This window comes from Dermochelys coriacea, chromosome 5 (assembly GCF_009764565.3).
Source record: "Dermochelys coriacea isolate rDerCor1 chromosome 5, rDerCor1.pri.v4, whole genome shotgun sequence".
NCBI classification, from domain to species: Eukaryota; Metazoa; Chordata; order Testudines; family Dermochelyidae; genus Dermochelys; species Dermochelys coriacea.
Window position 1 is genome coordinate 79,439,834 of NC_050072.1, and position 16,602 is coordinate 79,456,435.

General features: G+C 39.8%; 1 protein-coding gene across 8 annotated transcripts in view; it reads right to left on the reverse strand.

The window, feature by feature from the left end:
• Positions 1-16,602, reverse strand: part of CEP120 (centrosomal protein 120) — an 86,894-nt gene that overhangs the window by 46,063 nt on the left and 24,229 nt on the right. For all 8 annotated transcript variants that reach the window (XR_006281315.1, XR_006281314.1, XM_043514493.1 and 5 more), the window contains 6 exons: positions 14,563-14,760; positions 12,578-12,805; positions 12,105-12,321; positions 6,723-6,900; positions 5,311-5,460; positions 4,202-4,384 (listed from right to left, as the gene is read on the reverse strand). Coding sequence is in view for 6 of the 8 variants with exons in the window: in XM_043514493.1 (XP_043370428.1) it covers positions 4,202-4,384; positions 5,311-5,460; positions 6,723-6,900; positions 12,105-12,321; positions 12,578-12,805; positions 14,563-14,760 (1,154 nt within the window). In the remaining 2 variants the exon portion in view is untranslated. The remainder of the gene's footprint in view (positions 1-4,201; positions 4,385-5,310; positions 5,461-6,722; positions 6,901-12,104; positions 12,322-12,577; positions 12,806-14,562; positions 14,761-16,602) is intronic.

The window sequence follows — 16,602 nt, forward strand, 5'->3', positions numbered from 1 at the left end:
CCACTGCTACGCTGCTCCTGTCTCCCCATAACACGGCAAGCATGCAGCCTGCTCAGCTGTTGTGTCCTGGCACCAAATGATGTAGTAGGTCTGCAAACCCTTGTCACTGAATGACTGCTTATGCTGCCACTCTGCTCTCCTGCAGACGCCATACCACAGCAAGGATGGAGCCCGCTCAGATCACCACGGCAGTTACGAGCATTGTAAACACCTCGCACATTATCATGCAGTATATGCAGAACCAGAACCTGCAAAAGCAGGCGAGGAGGCGATGGCAGCGCAGTGATGAGGACAATGGACGCAGACTTCTCTCAAAGCATGGGCCCCAGCAATTTGGACATCCTGGTGGCAACGGGGCAGGCTCATGCTGTGAAACGCAGATTCTGGGCCCATAAAACAAGCACTGACTGGTGTGACCGCATAGTGTTGCGGGTCTGGGATGATTCCCAGTGGCTGCGAACCTTTCACATGCGCAAGGTCACTTTCATGGAACTTTGTGACTTGCTTTCCCCTGCCCTGAAGTACAAGAATACCAAGATGAGCAGCCCTCACAGTTCACAAGTGAGTGGCGATAGCCCTCTGGAAGCTTGCAACGCCGGACAGCTACCGGTCAGTCGGGAATCAATTTGGAGTGGGCAAATCTACTGTGGGGGTTCCTGTGATCTAAGTACCCAACACAATCACTGAGCTGCTACTATCAAAGGTAGCGATTCTGGGAAATGTGCAGGTCATAGTGGATGGCTTTGCTGCAATGGGATTCCCTAATTGTGCTGGGACAATAGATGGAACGCATATCCCTATCGTGGGATTGGACCACCAAGACAGCCAGTACATAAACCAAAAGGGGTGCTTTTCAATGGTGCTGCAAGCACTGGTGGATCACAAGGGACTTTTCACCAACATCAACGTGGGATGGCCGGGAAAGGTACAGGACATCTGCATCTTCAGAAACTATGGTCTGTATGAACAGCTGCAGCAAGGGACTTTCTTCCCAGACCAGAAAATAACTGTTGGGGATGTTGAAATGCCTATAGTTATCCTTGGGGAACCAACCTACCCCTTAATGCCATAGCTCATGAAGCCATACACAGGCAGCCTGGACAGTAGTCAGGAGCTGTTCAACAATAGGCTGAGCAAGTACAGAATGGTGGTTGAATGTGCATTGGGACGTTTAAAAGTGGCGCTGTTTACTGATCCAGTTAGACCTCAGCGAAACCAATATTCCCATTGTTATTACTGCTTGCTGTGTGCTCCACAAGATCCGTGAGAGTAAGGGAGAGACGTTTACGGAGGGGTGGGAAGTTGAGGCAAATCGCCTGGCCACAGGTTACATGCAGCCAGACACCAGGTCTGTTACAAGAGCACATCAGGGTGTGCTGCACATCAGAGAAGCTTTGAAAACCAGTTTCATGGCTGACCAGGCTATGGTGTGAGAGTTCTGTTTGTTTCTCCTTGATGAGAGCCTGCCCCCTTGGTTCACTCTACTTCCCTGTAAGCCAACCGCCCTCCCCTTCGATCACGGCTTGCAGAGGCAATAAAGTCATTGTTGTTTCAAATTCATACATTCTTTATTAATTCGTCACACAAATAGAGGGATAACTGCCAACGTAGCCCGGGAAGGGTGGGGGAGGAGGGAAGGACAAGGCCACACTGTACTTCAAAACTTATTGAATGTCCGCCTTCTGTTGCTTGGGCAGTCCTCTGGGGTGGAATGGTTGGGTGCCGCAGACACTCCTGCCCCCCACGTTCTTGGGCATCTGGGTGAGGACGCTATGGAACTTGGGGAGGAGGGCAGTTGATTGATTACACAGGGGCTGCAGTGGCCATCTGTGCCTTTCCTGCAGCTCCACCATACGCTGAAGCATATCAGTTTGATCCTCCAGTAGCCTCAGCATTGCATCCTGCCTCCTTTCATGCTGCTACCACCTCTCCTGTCCTCGCATTCATTTTGTGCTTTCCTGGACTCTACCATTGTCTGCCTCCACAAATTCTGCTGGGCTCTTTCAGTTTGGGTGGACTGCATGAGCTCAGAGAGCATTTCATCACGAGTGTGTTTTTTCGCCTTCTTATCTGCGCTAGCCTCTGGGACAGAGATGCTAATCACAGCGTTGAAAATTTGCAACTGTGGGAGGAAAAAAAAAAAAAGGGAGATTAAAATTGAAAAAGACACATAGGCCATTTAAAAAGGAGGGGGCTGATGTTTTTGGGTTAACGTGCAGCACAAACCAACTAACCCCCCTCCCCCACACACCCAATTCTCTAGGATGATCGCTTCACCCCTCCTCGCACCGTGTGGCTAACAGCGGGGATAATTTCTTTTCAGCCACAGGCAAATAGCCCAGCAGGAATGGCCACCTCTGATGTCCCCTGAATAAAATTCCCCTATTTCAACCAGGTGACCATGAAGGATATCACTCTCCTGAGGATAACAGAGAGAGATAAAGAACGGATGTTGCTTGAATGCCAGCAAACACCTGGACCACACACTGCCATGCTTTCTTATGCAATGATTCCAGACTACGAGATACTGGCCTGCCGTGGTAAAAAGTGTCCTACTATTGAGGATGCAAGACTGCCCTCCCCAGAAACCTTTTGCAAAAAACTTTGGGAGTACCTCCAGAACAGCTTCATTGAGATGTCCCTGGAGAATTTCCACCCCATCCCCAGACATGCTAACAGACTTTTCCAGTAGCTGCTCTGGCCGCGAATGCAACCCAAGTCTTCAGGGCAAAGTAATCATTAAACACATTTGCTTTTAAAACTGTGTATTATATTTAAAAAGGTACACTCACCAGAGGTGACTTCTCCGCCTTCAAGGTCCGGGAGCCCGGCTTGGGAGGGTACTGGATCCAGGGTGATAAACAGTTCCTGGCTATTGGGGAGAACGGTTTCTCCACTTGCCTGGTGTGCGCTATCATCTTCCTCGTCCCCAAAATCCTCATCCCTGTTGCGTGAGACTTCCCCCTTGCAGGAGTCCACATACAGGGGTGGGGCAGTGGTAGGGGCACCCCCTAGCAGGCAGCTCATCACAGAAGCGGCATGTCTGGGGCTCTGACCCCAAGCAGGCGTTTGCCTCTTGGGGTTTTTTGGTAGGCATGCCTAGGCTCCTTAAGTTTCACGCAGCACTGCTGCGGGTCCCTGTGATAGCCTCTGTCCTTCATACCTTTGGAGATTTTTTCAAATATTTTGGCATTTTGTCTTTTGGAACGGAGTTCCGATAGCACAGATTCGTCTCCTCATACAGCAATCGGATGCAGGAGTTCCCGTTTGGTCCATGCTGGAGCTCTTTTGCAATTCTGGGACTCCATGGTCATCTCTGCTGATGAGATCTGCACGGTCACTTGTGCTGATCAGCTTGCCACACTGGCCAAACAGGAAATGAAATTCAAAAGTTCGCAGGGCTTTTGCTGTCTACCTAGCTAGTGCATCTGAGTTGAGAGCGCTGTCCACAGCGGTCAAAATGGAGCACTCTGGGATAGCTCCCGGAAACCAATATCGTCAAATTGCGTTCACACTAACCCATATTCGACTTGGCGATGTTGATTTCAGCGCTAATCCCCTCGTCGGGGAGGATTACAGAAATGGATTTTAAGAGCCCATTAAGTCGACAAAAATGGCTTTGTTGTATGGATGGGTACAGGGTTAAATTGATCTAACACTGCTAAATTCGATCTAAACTCCTAGTGTAGACCAGGGCTTGGTTTTACAAAAATGTAAGTTGGGGGCCCAATCTGACCTACAAGGATGGTAGCATCCCTTCAAAGAGCGGCTCAACTGAATATTTCTTTTGACAGTCAAACATTTCTTGCCTATTTTCAAATTTTACCAGAAATTTCAGCAACACTATGTTCAAAGTGCTGTAGAAACTTAAATATCAAGCTATAATAGGTACTTTTTCTATATAGAAATTCTGTAAAGTTGTTAAAACATGAAAAAAAAAATCAACCCCAAATACCATGACAGTATGTATTACAGTTATTCATAAAATTCAATGAATGTAAAGTTCTATCCCTTTCAAGCATCTGACCTAATGATTTAAATGTAAATTAAGAGTAAAAGGTTTTCAAAGGAGGATAATGGGTAAAGAGAGGGAAGGTGGGTTTCTTTTATCGGAAGAAAATATTAAACAAATAAAATTAAAAGGTAAGACATGCTGTAATGCAAACAATATATATTGTATTTTTTTTTTAAAAGGTTTTACCCTTGTGCTGCCATAACACCAACTGTTTCACTATAGGTCTGACGCCAACACTGTTCACCATTAGTACCCAAGAATCGGGTTTTTTCCAAGCCCAAAACATTTGAAAGCTGCAGCCTGGCAACTCCCAGAAGTATGTCTTTAGTCATTTTATCTTTGTGCCACAATTCAACCAGCAGTGGTAACCTGAAATACAGAAGAGTATTTTAGTATCAGTAGGCCAGACAAAAAAAGAGATAACATTCACCTACATGGAAAAGCAAGAAATAATTTACAGAAATAACTTCACAAACCAATCTAGCTCATTCTTACTACAGCATAAATATACCCTTGATAACCTTTTTCCTGTGGGAATGAAAGGTGACTCACAACTCTGCATCTTCTCCTCATTCCATCACTTTGGCTAGATCGCTACCCTGTTCCAGTTTCTATACAGAGAACAATCCTGCACTGACATGGTGATGGATTGGATGATCCTATAGGTCTTTTCCATTTCTGAAAATACCAATCATGATTTATTTACTGCATCTACAAAACCTCTCTCCTTCTTTCCAAAATGCCACTTTGTTTTATGCTTTATGGTGGGAGTATGTGTGAAAACTATTCTCCACCCTAGTCACATGCCTACAAAAAGGGAGCAATGTAGAGGGGAAACATTCCACTACAAACAATTTCATTTTTCTAATCCTTACAGCAACTATGTTTCACAAGTTATGGCTAGTTTGATTGCCAGACTCCAAGTCCAGCTAGAGTAGGTTACACACCTAGAAAACTTACTATGATTCTGCGAAAGCAAAACTGTTTTTATCAGGCTACATCATGTAGCCTTTACTTTGATAAGAATTTACCCAAACAGATGCTCCAATTGATATCACCACATTTCCTGTTTAAGTAAATGTTCACATATATGAGTAAGGTTTGCACAATCTGATCTTTATATGCTAGACTATACAGCCTCAAAGGGCAAGAAAAATATATCTTAGGTATTCTTGGTTACCAACTTATATTATTCTAAGACACTAAATTAAAAAGCTTAGTATTTACAAAATATTTTCTATATTAAAAACAGTTAAATAATGCTTCATGTAATAAGATAAAAATACAAGTGCTACCTGAAGAAGGTGTCCTGAAGCTGATGAGGCATAGTTGCAAAATCAAATGCACAATAGGACTGGGGAAGAAAAACTTCCATGTTTTTTCTCACTTCTACAGGAGGGTTTGTCACAATAGGTGCCGCACTACCAAAAAATGGATACGAGTACCTAATGAGAAAAAAGAAAAGGCAAATTGAACTCGTCATATTCTTCTAGGCAAGAAAGTCAAGGAAAACCATCATCAGTTGATGACGCTAGAAGCTTAGGACCAAATTCTACTTTTGGAATATACGTGTGCAAATGTCAGTTGTACAAGCATATCCAACATCAGAATTTGGCCCTTGATGTTTAACAGCTCCCATTTACGTTAACAGCAGAATCAGAGCCAAAGTTCATTGTTATTTGAACACAAGTGCCCTTTATAGCTATTGTTAATCTTCAGGACTATGCAAGTTATATTTAACATTTTAGCCTTCTATAGCATCTAGTTTCTGTAACGGTGTGGTGGAAAAAGGAATTTTCATATCTGACTTAGATTGCAGATATCAACAAGTATTTAAATTGGATGTTAGCTACAAACAATTACATTTAAACCCTGAAAACAATAAGCCCTTAAAACAAACAAAAAAACCCCACAAGCCAATAAGAAATTAAGACTTCTACTCCATTCCAGATCTGTATTTGAAAAAGCTGCTTAAGCTCCTGCTGCTGATAAAAGTCCAACTTTCTCTGGTTGTTTTTGTAAATACTGCTGTTTAAAAAGTTAGTTTAGACCTTCACTGAAAATGTAACTGATTATGCACATCAACTTGTTAGTTAGAATATTTGTTTGCTCTTTGGGTCTTTGAAGAAAAATCATCTCTGTCGTCAGCACAATTATTTTGGAATATACTAAATAGGAAAAAAATATTCTTTGTCTTAACTACTAAAACAAAATGCTCATATGTGATGCATGACAACAATTTGAGTTCTGCTGTACTGGAGTGCATTTTCTCTACCTCTTCTTCCATTTAGAAATTAGGTGGGAAGGTGTGTTCCCTTACAATCCAGAAGATCCCACTCAAGCCTAAAAATGACTTGTACCTAAGAAACAAACAATCTTCCTTTCTTTTCTTAGGGTGAGTGACAGTCTATATCACATGGTCTGAAATTTTCAAGTGAAAGGCACAATAGGAAAATCCAATATAAGTACTATGTTTTATACATTACTAGAATTCTCTCAACTTTCATTTGTTATGAGCAACCCTAACTCTTCAAAGTGTTTTGCCCACCACTGAAAGGCTGCTACTTGAGAAGCATCAGGTTGCCTGTGCTACCAATATTCCAAACCGTGTGTAGTTTTTTAAAATGGGGATGAAGAGGGACAAAAAAACAAAACAAAACCCAATACCCTTTCTTACGGTAAGGTCATCAGTTAAAATATATCATACCTTAAAATGCAATTGACTGGAAACCCAACCTCTAGATTGTGAATACTTCGTAAATCTATTGAAAAGCAAAAATGATGTGATGCTGCTGGAACTGCAATTTTTTGCCCTGAAGCAGACTCAGAAGCACAGGACGCAGCTCCAGGGTGGGACTGGGAAACAGGTGCTAGAGCATTCAAGGCTGAAAATATAAATACAAGGTGTTTTTGCGTATATAGTTTTATCCTCCACTTTGTCCAAATAACATTATTTATACACGATATAATGACATGCCTGGCACTTTAACTGGAAACAGACAGGTTGCCACTCTGAAACACTCTACAATCTAAATTACATTAGATGTGAGACATGACATTCCAATTTTTAAGTTACTACTTTTCAAGTAGAGAAAACCATTTGGAAAGATAAAATCCCATATGATCATAGCTTTATAGTGTGTATGAGAAGGTATATCAAACGGGAGGCTACGTTACCATCCACTTTAAAATGGACATTCATTATTTATAGCACTGGTAAGTATATTCAATTTGACAAAACAGGTAAAGAAGAGGGTCTTTTGGCACTAATTTTAGAACTTGATGCTGAGATTTTAGGGAGCATCAAAACTTGTAAAAAAAATACCTATTAAGAGTTTAGTAAGTATGTACAATAAAATAGCATGTTAGCCACATGCAAATTACCAAGGAAAATAGTTGTACACAGATTGTAAAAGCTTTCCTTGAAGGGATGAAGTATCAGATAAATAGTCTGGGTAGATTCTTTGCTTGGAAAGAAGCAAACTCCCAGGATTATCCTGGGTGTGAAATGAAAGTTCTTAGATTAAGTAATAATGCCTCTCTCTTATATAGAACTTTTCATCCCCAGATCTCAAAGCACTTCAAAGAAGTTTTATTTCCATTTTACAGATGGGGAAACTGAGGCACAGAAAGATTGCGCGTCTTGCCCAAGATACAGCGGCTGGCAGGCTAGGCCTCCCAAGTTCCAGTCCAGTGCCCTACCATCTACACCCTACCTTTCCAAATGCTCCTCCAGGGAGCTACAGCAGGGTCAAGTTGTGGGTTTAATGAATGAGACTACCAAAGCATGGCTTCTTCAAATCTCAAAAGATATGTTTATTCACTCCTCAACCTATTTTATGATCTAAGATAGGGACAGGGTTATCTTTTATAAATTGAAACTAATTTTAATTTGTTATTACAGCATATCGTTAAACACTGGTTCTTCTGCTTTTGGTCTTTCAAACCTGATGCAATTTTCTGTCATATTTTTGAAGATGGGTCTCATACTAATAAAGAGGTAAAATAAAGAAAAACTCATCCATCTTCTGCTAGCTGGTGTTTTGTAGCATTAAAAGTAGCAATACAAAAAAGGTACAGGAGAAAGCTAAACATGATGGCTTTCAAAGTATGCTATTCAATATATAGAGGGATCCACTGAAAACAGTTTGAGGGCAGTTAAAAAAAAATGTAATATTTTACCCTTTATTGAAAAGATTCATTAATTGCATTATGTAGCCAAAATGACTGGACAGGAATCGGAGGTCATCACACGCACTACAAATCTGTAGCAACTTTCATTTTTTTTAAAATTGTATCTAAGCAAAAAAGTTGACATTTTCAGGGGTATATGGAAACAAATATTCTATTTTCAGTTTTTAAACAGAGTTGCATTGATTAGAGTTTTCTATGACTGAACATTAGTGAGCATTACATGAATTTTGCAACTCTGACTGTAAAGGCGACTTTGCTCCGAGATTTGAAAACTGCTAGCTCTTCAGACTCTTGTTTGTTAACTTCTTTGCAAGGTTCAACCATCAGCTCTGAAAGATAATTGTGAAATGATTTAGGAATAACTACTTCCACCCTTGCAAAAATGTCTATTATAAAAAACAAAACAAAACAAAAAAACAAAAAACACCAGCCAGCAAATACAACCCTGCAATTTCTCTCATAACTATAGATCGACTCCTGTGCTCATGATTTTTTCCCCTTTTAGGTTTCACATTAAGGGCCCAATCCTGCTGACTTTTTTTTAGAGAAACTCTATTAATGATTAAAGCGCTATTGCCTAAAGTCCAGCCAGCTTTAGTACATGTATAAAAGCAACTGTTCAAATTGTTTTGTTACAATAAGGTCTTATTATTTTGCACCAGGGACTGGGGAAAAGTGATGCGAGTTAATGAGTGAGAAAATAAAAATCAAGAACAGTACCCATTAAAAAATGTATTTTTTTTCCCTTCATTTGTTTTGTCCGATGTAGTTTAGGTTATTTAGTAAAATAACTCAATTCATTCTGGTTGATTCCCTGATAAAAACCTATGTAAAACCAGAGTTAAGGATGAGTACACATTAGTAACTTAACAGTAAAACAAATTGCAGGGATGTTGAATTACCTCAAAATCAAGCATTGCAAACCCAGGTAATTCAGAGTTAAGATTAACTCAAAAGAAATCTAGATATATTCAAGTATAGAAATGCATAATTAAGGCACCCAATCCACCTTCACTCTACCCTGCAGTGACTGGATGCAATAACCACACAGTTATGATTAGTGTACAATACTGATTGTAGTTACTGATGACAAGAAAAGTGATTTTTAAAAGACAATAGGTTTTTCTTCTTCTTCCCACTCCCTCCGCACACATTAGAAAATGGGAAAATTCAACTCAACCTTGGCCAAGGAACCAAGACTGGGGCTTCCATAATGGTCAATATTTAGTAAAAAAATCAATTAAATCTAATCCCTCTTCTATTAAATCTCTGAGAAACAGGAGAGATTTGGGTTTGAGAAAGACATTTGTGGAATAGCAAATAGAAAATTAGTGAACTTCTATTGTACATTTAAATATTTAATATTAATCTGGAAAGAGAAAAGGAAAACTATTAAGAATGAATCACCCTAGGTTTCATGAAGTTGATGCAGTACAATCGTTAAAATAGGCAGCTATTCCTACAAAAAACAGATTCTCATAGACCATTGTTGAGGATCCGTTTCCCAGTTCCTTAGAGAAGTTTAACTTCAGGGTTAAATATCCTATGCTCCTCCTCTCCTTCCCCATTTAAATGTATTTTTTCACATCAGACCTTTTCACCTACTCTTCAAACAAATTAATGAAAGTATCTTAAAGATTTTTATCTAAAATCTCTAACCCACCAATTCCCAAATTCAGAGAAAGGTCTTTAGATATTTGTGGCATTGCTGGTCAAACTGCTGTCCATGGACCACTAGTGGTCTACAGTGCACTGGTTACTTGGGGCTGGCTCTTCTACTTATTTTCAGCTGCTAACACACATTAAAAAGGCAGCTAGAATACATTAACTACTCTAATATTTTTTCCATACAAGCAATTCTTATTTGCCAGAAGGATATAGAATCATAGAATATTAGGGTTAGAAGAGACCTCAGAAGGTCATCTAGTCCAATTCCCTGCTCAAAGCAGGGCCAACACCAACAAAATCATCCCAGCCAGGGGTTTGTCAAGCCAGGCCTTAAAAACCTCTAAGGATAGAGATTCCACCACTTCCCTAGGTAACCCATTCCAGTGCTTCACCACCCTCCTAGTGAAACAGTGTTTCTTAATATCCAACCTAGATCTCCCCCACTGCAACTTGAGACCATTGCTTCTTGTTCTGTCATCTGCCACCACTGAGAAAAAGCCTAGCTCCATCCTCTTTGGAACCCGTTCAGGTAGTTGAAGGCTGCTATCAAATCCCCCCTCACTCTTCTCTTCTGCAGACTAAATAACCCCAGTTCCGTCAGCCTCTCCTCATAAGTCATGTGCCCCAGCCCACTAATCATTTTCACTGCCCTCTGCTGGACTCTCTCCGATTTGTCCACATCCCTTCTGTAGCGGGGGGACCAAAACTGGACACAATACTCCACGTGTGGCCTCACCAGTGCCGAATAGAGGGGAATAATCACTTCCCTTGATCTGCTAGCAATGCTCCTATTAATACAGCTCAATATGCCGTTGCCCTTCTTGGCAACAAGGGTACACCGACAACTCATATTCAGCTTCTCGTCCACTGTAATCCCCAGGTCCTTTTCTGCAGAACTGCTGCTTAGCCACTCGGTCCCAGTCTGTAGCAGTGCATGGGATTCTTCCTTCCTAAGTGAAGAACTCTGCACTTCTCCTTGTTGAACCTCATCAGATTTCTTTTGGCTCAATCCTCTAATTTGTTTAGGTCCCTCTAGACCTTATCCCTACTCTCCTGCATATCTACCTCTCCCCCACCCGCCCAGCTTAGTGTCATCTGCGAACTTGCTGAGGGTGCAATTTATCCCATCATCCAGATCATTAATAAAGATGTTAAACAAAACCGGCCCCAGGACCAACCCCTGGGGCACTCCACTTGATACCGGTTGCCAACTAGACATCAAGCCGTTGATCACTACCCATTGAGACTGACAATCTAGCCAGCTTTCTATCCACCTTATAGTCCATTCATCCAATCCATACTTCTTTAACTTGCTGGCAAGAATACTGTCGGAGACCATATCAAAAGCTTTGCTAAAGTCAAGATATATCACATCCACCGCTTTCTCCATATCCACAGAGCCAGTTATCTCATTATAGAAGGCAATCAGGTTGGTCAGGCATGACTTGCCCTTGGTGAATCCATGTTGACTGTTCCCGATCCACCTTCCTCTCCTCCAGAACTTGCTCCATAATTCTTCCAGACTGACACGAGGCTCACTGGTCTGCAGTTCCCTGGGTTCTCTTTCTTCAATATGGGCACTATATTTGCCTTTTTCCAATTGTCTGGGACCTCCCCTGATCACCACAAATTTTCAAAGATAATGGCCAATGGCTCTGCAATCACATCAGCCAACTCCCTAAGCACCCTTGGATGCTTTAGATCTGGATCCATGGACTTATGCATGTCCAGCTTTTCTAAACAGTCCTTAACCTGTTCTTTCACCACTGAGGGCTGCTCACCTCCTCCTCATACTGTGTTGCCCAGGGCAGAAGTCTGGGAGATGACCTTTTCTGTGAAGACCGAGGCAAAAAAAAAAAACAACAAAACAAAAAACACCCACCACAACAAAACAAAATACAAAACAAAAACATTGAGTACTTCCGCTTTTTCTACATCACTATGTTGCCTCCCCCATTCAGTAAGGGTCCCACACTTTCCCTGACCACCTTCTTGTTGCTAACATACCTGTAGAAACCCTTCTTGTTACCCTTCACATCCCTTGCTAGCTGCAACTCCAATCGTGCCTTGGCCTTCCTGATTACACCCCGGCATGCTCTAACAATATTTTTATACGATCACAAATGGGAGAGGATGAGTCCAAGAGGAAATCTGTGGGTTGTGCTATGAAAACATTTAAGAATAGTTGGTTTATGCCGATCAATATTCATAATCATAAATCACCTACCTTCTTTGTTTAGTTTTGTGCCCCTGTCATTTTGAAGACTTTCTACTTCACTCTCTGTTGCTTCATCTTTTGTGGGAGGAGAATGGCCATTCTGAAGTGGGGCAGAAGGGGCGCTCTGAGATCTTTGCTCTGGGCTCTTTGTTTTATCCCGTGTGGGAGACAAAACTCTTTTCTGCGAGTGTTCTAGTTCAGTCTGAAGGTCAAAGTGGATCAATGACTGAACAAAATACAATTTTCTTATTAATCATAGTTTGCACTGAAAATCTCTTTACTATATTTACAGAATTTAAGATTACTCTTATGGCATGGAAAAACAGAGATGGAGTTGTAAAATAAGTAACAAATATACACTAGCTTGTTCTTTCAGGCTTTTCTTTTCATGATTTAAAGTGTAAAATCTGATTCAACAAAGTCACTTATTTATCATCTTTTAGAACAGTAGCTGAACCACAATCTGAATGAGCGGATTGTACCTGGATATTTATGCCTTCCTTTTGTAGGGTTACTGATACCCCAACAGTAGGAGCCATATCTAAGGCCAATGGTGGCAATTTTTGCTTGGCTCTATTTGGTGGGACAAGGTTGAATGCCCCTTCAACTGCCACAGGGTGCTGATCAATCTCCACATTTCCTTTCTTCAGCAATCCAGTTAGTGGTATTTCAGTGCTTCCAAGAGACTGGTCCCCACAGCAAAGATGGATCTATTATAAAAAGAAGTGCTCAGAAAATAACTTTGAGATATGTAATTTATATCTCCCACTGCCAAGGTCTGAAACTGAACCTCTTTCTAAAAAGGAGTGAAAAAAAAAAAAAGATTAAAAGTGAGATCCAGCCCCTCTCCAGTCTCTTTACGCTGAGTAAAAGGGCTGGAATGGTGTAAATAGACCCTAAAATCTCTGTATCAATCTGGGCAAGGGTTCTTTCAGAGCAGGCACTGTAGTAGATAGCCAAGATGCACAATTATCTACACCACAGTGACATAGGCTATGTCTACACTGGCAAGTGAAAGATAAAACTTGTGTCATTCAGAGGTGTTAAAAAAAAAAAAACCAAAAAAAAACCCAAACAAAAAAACCCCACACCCCCGAAAGACAAAAGGTTTGCCGATGACAAGTGCCAGCATGAACAGCGCTTTGTCGGCAGAAGTTGGAGGTGGAAGTTTTTTGTTGGCAGGAGAGCCAACAAACAGCGGCTACAGTGTGCGCCTTTTAGCAGCACAGCTGTGTCACTAAAAGCTGCGTTGTGTAGATATAGTCATATACAAAGGCAAAAAGGTACGTTACTGTATGTGGATGCATCCACATACTTCAAGTATCATCCTAACCATAAAGACTTAATGAACTACCAGGGGAAGTCTAGAGCTCTTGAATTCCTGGCTTAGGGTTATTATTCTGTGCTCAAATACGTGCAAACAACTCTTGTTGATTTCAAGAAGAATTTGCTGCTTTGCACACCCGGAGTAAAGTTTGATCCTAAGAAGTGCATATAAGCATATCTAGTTTCACAACATGAGCTCCTTTTTAAATGTATATACCAAAAAAAAGTTTCCCTGGAGAAAACAGCAGCTATTTTTTCTTATCTTTGTTAAACCCTATCAATAAATCTGATCTTCCTAAACAATAAATATGCCTTTGTAGCAAATGATGAAGACCTTGAATGGTGCAAAGCACTCTGACATCCATTCAGCTAAGCATGCAAGTATGTGCTTAACTTTAAGCAGATTAATTGTTCCATTCATATCAATGAAGTGATACCAATATAGACCAGATGAGGATCCAGCCCACTATGCTTATTTCAAAGTTTACACAATAAGCATTAGTTCTTTTAAAATGATGAAAAAGAAAAAAAAATATGCCAGACATACAAAATACTTCGTATCAAAGCAGGACGTCATCAAGGTTAAATTCTAATATGCCAGCTCAGCACAGTCCTATCTACAGAAATATAAATTTAAAGACTCTTTGTAAACAAATACTATTCAACTGTGAAAGGCAATAATCCGAAATAATTTTAGGTACCGAGTAATATTATTTAAAACCAATTAAAATGGTTTAAAATATAAAATTAAAAAAAAACTATATAGTTCAGTAGAGATGATGTACAACAGGAAAAAGCCTATAAAATCAGCTCTACACTTCACATTTAAAGAACAGACTAATAAAAAGGACAAAATGTGTTATGTCTGCTATATGACTCTCTAATCAACTGTCTCCCTTAGGACCACTCCTACTTCCATTTGCCAATTTGTCTATTGACTTTGATGGGAGCAGAATCAAGCTCTAAGAGGGGTTTTTAAATATTATACAATAAGCTTAAAAATGACAAGACAAAAGATTAGCAATCTATATAATATTATTGATTCTGAAGTCTACTTCATTAAAGTTCTAGACTGGCAAGTTTAGATCCGAATAGAATTATACTTAATATAGGTTACCATAGGTGAGAAGAAACTATTTACCTGTATTTTTGGCTGTGCAGAAAAATAAACTTGAAGGACTTCAACAGTACTGCGTATTCGAACTGATGCTCTCTCTGGCTCAAAGTTTGGATTGATTAAATCAGTGAAGGGTTCATTTGTTACATCATTTCCCAGTAATGAATAATAAAAGAAAAACTCAGGCTGTCGTTCTGGAAGTTTCGTTGTACTAGGAATTAACTAAGTGTGGGGAAGAAAAATCAATTTAATTAATATATATATATATATTTTTTTAAACACAAATTACAGCCGCCTTCGAGCGTCTGGTTAGAGTTATAAATACTGTAGCTAAAACTGTCTCAAATTCCAGAAGACCAGACTAATCTAAATCCCAAATTGCAAAAATATTTTAAAATATATGTATACATGGAGAGGCAGTCTTTCCACATTAATGGCCAGATTCTGCCACTCTTCCTCATGCTAAGTGGTACCTTACTCCAGATGCAATCTGAAAGTCTTCAATGGGCCTACTTGTGAGGTAGCTTTAATTTGTATTGGGGCTGTCGATTAATCACAGTTAACTCACGCGATTAGCACAAAAAAAAATTAATTGTGATTAATTGCATATATGTAAATCACACTGTTAGTAGAATACCAATTGAAATTGAATATTTTTGGATATTTTTCTACATTTTCAAATATATTTATTTCAATACAGAATACAAAGTGTACAGTGCTCACTTTATATTTTTACAAATATTTGCATTGTAAAAACAATTAACCAAAGAAACAGTATTTTTCAATTCACCACATACAAGTACTGTAATGCAATCTCTTTATTGTGAAAGGGAAACTTACAAATGTAAAATCTTTGTTACATAACTGCACTCAAAAATAAAACAGTGCAAAAACTATAAATCCACTCAGTCCTACTTCTCGTTCAGCCAATTGCTAAGACAAAGAAGTTTGTTTACATTTACAAGAGATAATGCTGCCCTCTTCTTATTTACGTCACCGGAGAATGAGAACAGGAGTTCGCATAGGACTTTTGTAGCCAACATTGCAAGGTATTTACATGCCAGATGCACTCAAGATTTATATGCTCCTTTGTGCTTCAGCCACCATTCCAAACGACATGGTTCCATGCTGAGGATGCTTAAGAATTAATGCATTCAATAAAATTTGTGACTGAACTCCTTGGGGGAGAATTGTGTTTCTCCCATATATTTCATGGTATAGTAGTCTCGAATGATGATTCAGCACACGTTCATTTTAAGAACACTACAGATTTGACAAAAAGTAAAGAAGGCACAATGTGAGATTTCCAAAGATCGCTACAACACTTGACCCAAGATTTAAGAATCTGAATGCCTTCCAATATCTGAGAGGGATGGGGAATGGAGCATGCTTTCAGAAATCTTAAGAGACCAATACTCCGATGTGGAAACTACCAAAAAAGAAAAATCAACCTTCTGCTGATGGCATCTGACTCAGCTGATGAAAATGAACATGCATCAGTCTGCACTGCTTTGGACTGTTATCAAGCAGAATCTGTCGTAAGTATGGATGCATGTCCTCTGGAATGGTGGTTGAAGCATTAAGGAACATACAAATCTTTAGCACATCTGGCACATAAATATCTTGCAATGCTGGCTACAGTAGTGCTGTGCGAAAACCTGTTCTCACTGCAGGTGACATTGTGAACAAGAAGCTGGCAGCATTATCTCCTACAACTGTAAACAAACTTGTTTGTCTGAGTGATTGGCTGAAGAAATAGGGCTGAGTGGATTTGTAGGCTCTGAAGTTCTACATTGTTTTAGTTTTGAATGCAGGGTTTTTTTTGTTTTTTTACATAATTCTACATTTGTAAGTTCAACTTTTATGATAAAGAGATTGCACTACAGTACTTGTATATAAGGTGAATTGAAAAATGCTATTTTTTGTTTTTTACAGTGCAAATATTTGTAATAGAAAATATAAAGTGAACACTGTACACTTTGAATTCTGTGTTATAACTGAAATCAGTATATTTGAAAACGTAGAAAACATCCAAAATACTTAAACGGTTTTCTATTATTGTTT